The sequence below is a fragment of the Penaeus japonicus genome, unplaced genomic scaffold (assembly GCF_977035675.1).
Source record: "Penaeus japonicus unplaced genomic scaffold, GWHDUDI00000001_assembly GWHDUDI00000020, whole genome shotgun sequence".
NCBI classification, from domain to species: domain Eukaryota; kingdom Metazoa; phylum Arthropoda; class Malacostraca; order Decapoda; family Penaeidae; genus Penaeus; species Penaeus japonicus.
Window position 1 is genome coordinate 10397847 of NW_028234422.1, and position 10000 is coordinate 10407846.

At 39.3% G+C, this 10000-nt stretch overlaps 1 protein-coding gene across 1 annotated transcript in view; it reads left to right on the plus strand.

Moving 5' to 3' along the window:
• The first annotated feature begins 32 nt into the window (after window positions 1-32).
• LOC122264104 (uncharacterized) overlaps window positions 33-10000 on the plus strand; it is a 104953-nt gene continuing 94985 nt past the window's right edge. The window contains exon 1 of the mRNA XM_043032813.2: window positions 33-1591. Within this exon, the coding sequence (XP_042888747.1) occupies window positions 1492-1591 (100 nt within the window). The 5' untranslated portion in view covers window positions 33-1491. The remainder of the gene's footprint in view (window positions 1592-10000) is intronic.

Here is a 10000-nt window from a genome sequence, read left to right on the forward strand (position 1 = left end):
TTATCATTATGATCATCATTATCCCGGTACGGCTGCTCCTCGGCTCCCCCTGCCCACGCGGTGACGCTGGCTCTTGCGCTGCTTCCTCGCCCTCCCACTTGTCGTCGGTCGTGCGAGGCGAATGCATGTTTGAGTTTTAACTTTGCCCTTTGCACATGAGGGACACGGCTTAGTGAAAAGTGATGGAGTTCACAATGGATAGAAAAGATGTTTCTCCTCTCGGCTGGCTCGAGATAAGGGCCCCAATCGACAGGATGTGAAACGCACGAAAGCGAAGATGAGATGAAAATCCATGAGTGAATTTAGAACGCGAAAACGCACAACCCATTTCCCGAGAAACGAGGATTTCAGCGTGACAGTCAAGAAAAATATCCCTCATACGCCTTGTCGCCAGTGACGTGCGCCGACGTCCGCGGGCTGTGGCGCCAGCGAGCAAAACACAAGGCTGGCTTTCGCAAAGCTTCCTTAAGACAAGGGAATAAACACTCGCACCAGATTTACTTCTTGCGAATAGTACTAGGACGGGGATGTATGAATGGCAGGGATATGTATGAATATGATTCTTAACACACAAGCCTACACTATCACGACAGCTATGGGACTGTTACAGTAAAGAGACCATGAAGTTTCTCTCACTCTGCACTTAGGACATGGAGTGCTTTCTTTGGTGTGTGACATTGAGAATCTTTCTAGACTGAGACCAGTGTGTCCTAGATTTTCTGTGTGTGTACTGAAGAGAATCAAAGAACCATTAAACTCCAAGAGAATGTAAAGAGAACATTAACTTTCCAAGAAAGAAAAAAATATTTGTTTAGTATGAGATGAATATGAAATCAGTGAACCATAGAAGTTCAGTGTATTTAAACATCAGTGAAGAATTTTGTTTCATCGACAGAACCTCAATATGTTCTTAAGAAGATAGTATTTTCCGCAGAATTCAGAGCACACCAAGAGCCGTGTGCCACCGAAGACGTGTGAATTACCTTAAAGGATTCATTTTCTTATCGCAAGAGAGTCTCCGGACGCATGGCCGTAATGGGGCAGTCACCGCGTCTTGCAATGAACAGCAGGCTAGAGGAAGTGACCTGTGCTAAGACAATAGTGAAAGCGATTCTAGGATGATAAAATATTCACACCCGTTCAGAACAAACAGTGTGAGATGGACATGTATATCAGTTTTAGAAAAGAGGAAATGACTATGATTATGTATGAATAGTGGCTATGCATTAGGGAAGGCACGGATCCTACAAAATTTTGATTGTTGGGAAAAAAATCAAATAAACTACATAACAGGATAGAAAAGTTGTGGCACTTGAATGATATTGCTACACCATTCACCATGATGAAAATGAAAATAAACATGCACGCATCATCAGTTCATCGCGAGGACTAGAAATCAACCCTAAGCTTTTAACCCCTTCATTTCTGACCTGGCGAACGACCTTTTCTCTAACTCTGACCTATCGTGACCTGCCGCAGTCGGACAGCAACATGGCCGCCCCCAGCAGACCCACGACGCTGGCGTGTTCGTCTAGCATTCAGCGCTGTTTGCTGCTGTTCCTCTTTCTTCCCTCCCTCCTCGTTCACCCGGGTGAGTCAAGATTCCCACGGTGTCATGCCCATTTATGTTTCTCTTTTATTTCATTTCCCTCGCTTCTACTCCCCCTTTCATCTCTACGCAGGGAATTAAGTTCACTTCTGTTTTTTTTCCTCAATGCAGATGCCTTCGTCAGGACATTAAATATTTGACATTAAATTATGCGAGGGCGTTCGAACGTGTTGCATAAAGTCTAAAAACACAAACATGCCAAAACTTCGTGTCTGTTTGCTAACATGCACGAGGCTGCGATAGTACGTGTTGACAGGTGTATGCAGGTGTTTGAATCTAGCAGGTGTTGTCCGTATTTCATTATTAATTCAGTGGTAATGATATCACTAATCAAAAATCAAACTGAAATGTGAATACATGAATATATTCATGATCGCAATGCAACATATGTATCACTGCAGATTATGCAGAGAATAAAAGTTTTGATTAATTTCTCATATGTTACTGAAAAACGGCGTGTATTCCCGTAGATTAACATAAGTAATTATTTAAGCAAGATTATTATAAGTGAGATTAGACTTACAGGGGGATTTTGTTATAGTCCGTATCTGTAATTGCAGCTAAAGGAAATTTTGCCATCAGTAATGATATGAATGAAAGATGAAGTATTATGCTACTTATAGTGCAATAGCTTTATTATGAGGGACCGTTGTTGGCCATGATGGCGCTGTGCTCAATTTTACGAGAGAAGTTGGTGCTGTTGGCTAGAATAATGACATAATTCGTGGTGGTGACGCGAAGTAATGCTGATGCTGTGAAAAGGGATAATGCAGTGTTTGGATTTGGTCAACGATACTTACTGTACTTATTGGGTGTTATGGCCTCGGGTGACGTCGCGGTGGGGCTAGTTATGGGGATAAGGGGATGTATATATTGTGTATATTCATATATATATATATATATATATATATATATATATATATATATATATATATATGTGCGTGTGTGTGTGTGTATAATTTATATATGTATACATACATACATAGATACATACATACATACATTTTATATAAAGATACATATATGTTTATTCATATATATATACATACATATATATATATATATATATATATATAATATATATATAATAAATATTATATATATATATATGGTATATGTGTGTGTGTGTGTGTGTGTGTATAATTTATATATGTTATACATGCATACATAGAATACATTTCATACATACATTTTATTCTATATTTATTTTTATTTAATATATAGATATATATATTATATTTTACATATATATACAGATTAAATGTACATATTTATACGTATAAATATATATATATTTATATATATAGATATATATTTATATATGTAGATATATGCATATATATATATTAGATATACATATATATATATATATATATTTATTTATATATATTATATATATATATATAGATATGAGTGAAAATATATGTACATATATATATACATAATAATAAACTTACATACATATATATATATATATATATATATATATATATATATATATAGATATATGTATATATATATATATATATATGTATATATATATATATACATATATATATATATATATTATATATATATATATATATATATTATATATATACAGTATATTATATATATACATATATGATATATATATTATATATATATATATATATATATATTAACACAGGATATATACAGTTATATATATATATATATATATATATAAATATATATATATATATATATATATATATGTATATATATATGTGTGTGTGTGTGTGTGTGTGTGTGTGTGTGTGTGTGTGTGTATGTGTGTGTGTGTATGTTTGCATATATACTTATATACAAATAAAGAAAGAAAGAGATACTCTGCAACATAGGTTTAAGTGCCAGGGACAGAGTTGCCAGATATATCATATTAGTGATATTGAAGGTGCATATTGTTCTTCCCAGTCTATTTCTAGCATATCTTGCAATAAAATTACAAAGGAAGGGGTATTTTTTCATTTCTTCCCATCAATATGATAATTATTTCCCGGATGTTTTTTTTATCCAGTAGGTTATTGAATTATGTGTCAACAAGATACAAGAAAAAAAAACTAACCTAACCTAACTTGTTAATTGCAATCATCGATCTTACCGGATTTAGTTTTGTTTCAGATTTCTCTAAAACTTCAATGGTTGAAGGAATAGGTCCTGGTGTACCTCGAAGTAGAAGGAAGACTGTATGATAGATAGTTAGACTGAGTTTAGATGGGTAGATAGAGAGACAAAGAGAGAAAGAGAGAGAGAGGAAGAGAGAGAGAGAGGAAGAGAGAGAAAGTGAGAAAGAAAGAGAGAGAAGAAGAGAGAGAGAGAGAGATAGAGAGAGAGTAGAGAGAGAGAGAGAAAGAATGGGTTAGAGTGAGAGTGAGAGAGAGAAAGATAGAGAGAGTTAGAGAGGGGGAAGAGAGGGAGAGAGAGAGACGCGATGGCAGGAGGGGAGGACGGGGGTGATGTAAGAGTTGAGAAAGAGGGACGAGTGAGAGAGAGAGAGAGCGCGAGAGAGAGAAGGAGGAGAGAGAGAGAGATAGATAGATAGATCGATAGATAGAGAGAGAGAATATGATGAGAGAGAGACGAAGAGATATGGAGGAGTTGGGAGAGAGAGAGAGTAGAAGGAGAGAAAGAGGGGAGAGGAGGAGAGAGAGAGAGAGAGAGAGAGAGGGGAGGGAGGGTGGGGGGGCGTGCAAGACATAACTGCAGATTACAGGGTGAAGGGAAAATTCATGTACCAAAAATTATTTATAAAGATCTTACATACATTATTGTGGTGCGTTGCATTGGACTGGCGCCAAAAGTAATATGAGAACAGGCAATAAATGTTTATTCATACTATTCCTCCCTTACACCTGCCTTACTCCTCTCTCACACTCACCCTATCATTCATTCACCTCCCTCTGACTTCTCCCAACCCTTCCTCATACTCCTCTTTTCCCTCTCTCTGAGACCTCCCTCCCTCCCTATCCCTCCCTATCCCTCCCATACACAACTCACATCTCACATCCCTCCCTCCTACCTATACCACCTTCCCTACCCCTCGCTTCATTAGTGGCTAATGGAAAAGAACATGACGGCTCGATCGTGACTGTGACCGGTGTCATTTTCAGAGCCAGAAATGGAAAGGAATATGAGCTTATAAATACGAATGGGATGCCAGTCCACTAGCATTTTCCGCACAGGCCACATGCATTGTGGATGTCACTTCCGGTTTGCAGATGTAGTTCGTCTGTGCCGGTAAGGGCTAAAGCATCTATGTGCGAAGGAACCTTGTCAACACATCAAAGCCACAGGTTTAGAGATAAACAGCTGAATAAAAAAAGTCCTTGAGCTGGAAGCTGGAGGATGAATACTGCTTAAACTAAAGTCTGAATACTTATGTTCTTTTCTCTCGCTGGCTCTGAGGTAAGTTCTCTCCCTCTCTCTCTCTCTCTCTCTCTCTCTCTCTCTCTCTCTCTCTCTCTCTCTCTCTCTCTCTCTTACAGGTCGCTCAAACGTGGCAAGAGATATATCAACTCCTGTGTAAAGGCGTCTCCATTGCTTACCATCAGTTATTTTTTTTTTTACCCTATTCATCTAGTCTTTTCTTAATAGTCATTTTCCTTGCTTGGCTAAAATCAGATTCTGGAGTTTCTTATTTCTCACTGCTGAAGCAACTAGATTTTCGGTTCTCAAGCTGTTCTTTGTAGTTTAGCGAGAATGTCCACTTTAATCGGCAAGTGTGGTATTTTAAATGAATAACACAAGAGGGATAAACATAAAAACATTTGTGATGATATCTTAGTTACTTCTAATATATATGGAAAATATGTCTAGGACAACATTGGCAATATATTGTTCATATTAAGATAAGAATTAGTACGTATTTTTTCAAGATAACCTAAATAAATTACGAGAGAGAGATAGAGAGAGAAAGAGAGAGAGAGAGAGAGAGAGAGAGAGAGAGAGAGAGAGAGAGAGAGAGAGAGAGAGAGAGAGAGAGAGAGAGAGAGAGAGAGAGAGAGAGAGAAAGAATAGAGGAGAGAGAAGGAGAGGAGAGTGAGAAGAGAAAGAGAGAGAAAAAGAAAGAGAGAGAGAAGAGAAGAAGAAGAAGAGAGAGAAAGAGAGAGAGAGAGAGAGAGAGAGAGAGAGAGAGAGAGAGAGAGAGAGAGAGAGAGAGAGAGAGAGAGAGAGAGAATGAAAATGGGAATGAGAATGAGAATGGAAATAAGAATGAGAATGCGAATGAGATTGAGAAACAGAATGAAAGAGAAAGAGAGAAAGAGAGAGAGAGAGAGAGAGAGAGAGAGAGAGAGAGAGAGAGAGAGAGAGAGAGAGAGAGAGAGAGAGAGAGAGAGAGAGAGAGAGAGAGAGAGAGAGAGAGAGAGAGAGAGAGAAAATGAAAATGGGAATGAGAATGAGAATGAAAATAAGAATGAGAATGCGTATGAGATTGAGAAACAGAATGACAGAGAAAGAGAGAGAGAGAGAGAGAGAGAGAGAGAGAGAGAGAGAGAGAGAGAGAGAAGAGCTAAGACAGAGAGTGAGAGTGGGAGAGAGAGGAGGAGGGGGAGAGAGAGAGAGGGGAGAGAGGGGGGAGAGAGAGGGAGGAGAGAAGAGAGAGAGGGGAGAGGAGAGAGAGGGGAGAGAGGGAGGAGGAGAGAGAGGGGGGAGATGGAAAGAGAAGGAGAAAATGAAATGGGAATGGAATGAGAATGAAATAATTTTTAATTCGATGAGTTGGAAAATATGTTAGGAAAATTGGAAAAATTTTAATTTTAAATTGATAAGAATTGTAGTTTTTTTTAAGAATTTAAATTGAAGAGGAAGTGTTAATAAAGTGTAGGAAAGGGTAAAGGTGGGGGAGGAAAAGGGGGGGGGAGGTGAGAAAGGGGGGGGGGGGGGGGGGGGGAGGGAGGAGGTTGGGGGGAAAAATTTTGGTGGGGGAGGAGGGGAGGGGGAGGGGGGGGGGGGGAGGGAGAGGGGAAAGGAAAAGGGGGGGAGGGGGGAAAGGGTGGGGGGGGGGAGGGAGGGAGGAGGGAGAAAAAAAAAGGGGAAAAATGGAGGAGGGGTGGGGAGGGAGGAGGGGAAAAAAAGGGGGGGGGAGGGGGGGGGAGGGAGGGGGGGGGGTAGTGGGGGGGGGGAGGGGTGTTGGGTGGAAATTTGGTGTGTGGTGTGGTTGGGTTGGGGAAAAAAAGGGGGGGGGGGGGGGGGGGGGGGGGGGGGTGGGTGGGGGGGGGGGGGGGGGGGGGGGTGGGGGGGGTGGGGGGAAAAGGGGGGGGGGGGGGTGTCGTGGGGGGGGGTGGGGGGTGTGTTGGGTAAAAAGGGGGGAAAAAATTTTGGGGTTGTGGGTAATTGTTTGTAATTGGTTGGGTTTGAAAAGTGGGTGGGTTTGTGTGTGTGGGGGTGGGTGGTGGGTGGTGTGAGGTGTGGGGGGGTGTGGGGGTTAGGGGGGTGTTGGGTGTGTGGGGTGTTGGGAAAAAGGGGTGTGAGTGGGGGGGTTGGTGTGGGGTGGTGGGGTGGTGGGTGTTGTGAGTGGTGGGTGGTTTGGGGGGGGGGGAGGGGGTGGGTGGTGATTGTGTTTGGTTTTGGGGGAGGTGTGGAGTTTTGGGGTAAGATAGGTGTGTGGGTGTGAGTGGTGTTCTTGGGATTGTGTTTGTGTTTGTTTTGTAGTTTGGTGTGTGCGTTGGTGTTTGTGTTTATGTTGTCTGTGTTTGATGTGTTGTTGTGTTTTTTTGTGTGGGGGTGTGGGGGGTGTTGGTGTTGTTTGGTTGTTGGGGGTTGTGTTTGTTGGTGTGTTTGGGGTGTGTGTTGTTTGGTGGGTGAGGGGGGGTGGTTTTGGGGTGTTGTTTGTTGTTGGGGGTTTGGTGGGTTGTGGTGGGTGTGGTGTTGGTGGGGGGGTAGTATATATTGGGGGGTGGTGTGTGTGTGTGTTGTGGGTGTTGTTTGTGGGGGTGGTGTGTGTGTATGTGTGTGGTGTGTGTTGTTTGTGTTGGTGTTGTGTGTTGGTTTTGGGTGTGTGTGTGTTTTTGTTTTGTGTTGTGGGGGTGGGTGTTGTTGGTTGTGGTGTTTTTAGGTGTGTTAGTGTGGTGTTGTGTGGGGGTGGTTGGGGTTGTGTGTTGGGGTGTGGGTGTGTTTTGGGTGTTGTTGTGTTGTTTGGTGTGGTGGTGGGGTGGGGGTTTTGTGTGTGTTTTGGTGTTGTGTGGTGGGGGTGGGTGTGTTGTTTTTGTGTGTTGTGGTGTTGTTTTGTGGGGTGTGTGTTGGTTGGGTTTGGTGTGTTGTTTTTTTTTGTTTTTTTTAGGTGGTTTGTTTGTTTGTTTTTTTTTTTTAGAGTGGGTGGGTGTTTTGGTGTGTTGTGGGTGTTGGGGGTGGGTGGGTTGTGGGTGTGTTTGTGTTGTATTTTGTTGTTGTGTGGTGTTGGGGGTTGGTTGTGTTTTGTGTATTTGTTTTTGGTGGTGGGTGGTTGTGTGTGATTTTTTGTGTGTGTTTGGTGTGTTGTTTGTTGTGTTGTGTGTTTTGTGGGTGTTTGTGTGTGTTTGTGTGTGTGTGGGTTTTGTGTGTGTGTGTGGGGGTTGGTGTGTTGTGTGTGTGTGTGTTGTGGTGTATTTTTATGCTTTCTGGTTTTTTGTGTGGGTGTTGGGGTGTGTGGGTAGTGTGTGGACTGGTTGTAGTGGTGTAGTGTATGTTTTTTTGTTTGTGTGTGTGTGTGGTGTGGTTTTTGTGTGTGTTTTGTTTTGGGGTGTGTGGTGTATGTGGTGTTTGTTGTGTTTTGTTGGTGTATGTGTGTGTGTGTGTGGGTGGGGGGTGAGTTGTGCGTTTGTGTGTGTGGGTGGAGTATTGTTTGTGTGTGTGTGTGGGTGTGTGTGTGTGTGTGTGTGTGTGTGTGAGTGTGTGGTGTGTGGTTTGGGTATTGTGGGTGTGTGTGGGGTGTGTGTGTAGTGGTTGGTGTGTGTGTGTGTGTGTGTATGTTGTGTGTGTCGTGTGGGGTATGGGTGTGTGTGTGTGTGTGTGTGTGTGTGTGTGTGTGTGTGGGTGTGGGGGGGGGGGGGGGGGGGGGTAGGGGGGTGGTGTGGGGGTTTGGGGTGGTGTGGTAGTGTGTGTAGTTGTGTGTGTGTGTGTGTGTGTGTTGTGTGGTTGTGGTGTGTTTGGGTAGTGTGTGATGTCGTGTGTGGTTTGGGGGTGTGTGTGTGTGTGGGTGTTTGGGGGTGTGTATGTTTGTTTGTTTGTTGGTGTGTGGTGTTGTGTGTTGGAGTGTGTGTGTGGTGTGTGTTTTTGTGTGTATTTGTGTGTGTGGAGTGTGTGTATGGGTGTGTGTGGGTGTGTTTGTGTGTGTGTGTGTATTGTGTTGTGTTTGTGTGTGTGTGTGGGGGGCGTGTGTGTGTTGTGGGTGTATATATACTATATCTATATATATATATATAATATCATATATATATTCCTACTCTATGTGTGAGTGTGTGCTTGATTTTATATATTTATATATATATTTTTATTATATTATATTTTCATATATATTTATATTTTACGAATATTTATTTTTTATAATATATATAGATATATTTGTATTTTATATTTACTTTCATATTGTGTGTAGATTATATGTTGATGTTGTTTTATTTATATATTTATATATACATTTTTATATGAGAGCTATATCATATATTATAGAGAGATTTATATGGTATAGTTATAGACTTTTAGAGATGTGTGTTTTTTATATATGATATTTGTTTAGTGATTTTTTGAGATATTTTTTTATATATATATATATATATATCTATATTATATCTATTTTAGTTTAAATAAATCTATTGTAATAATTATATATTATATTATATACCTATATGTTATATATCTATATATATAAACTATAATTTATACATATGGAACTATATTATCTGCTATAATATAAAGATATATGTATATATATATTAGCTATATCAGATATCTATATTATGTGGCTCAATATATAATATAATATAATATATATATAAATACACACACACACACACACACCCATAATACATATATACATATATATATATATTATATATTTATATATATATATATTACAACCTATATATATAGTATATATATATATATATATTTATCTATATATAAATATATTATACATATATATATATATATATATTGACAATTATATATATATATATATATATAAATGTTAAATCTATATACATATATATTATATATATATATTTATATATATATTTTATAATTTTATATATATATATATATATATAGGATATATATAAAAGTGTCTAGTTAGGATATATTTATATATTATATATATTTGAGATTGTATATATATATGTATAAAATTAGTATATATAACAAATATTTATATATATATATATATATTGATAATTT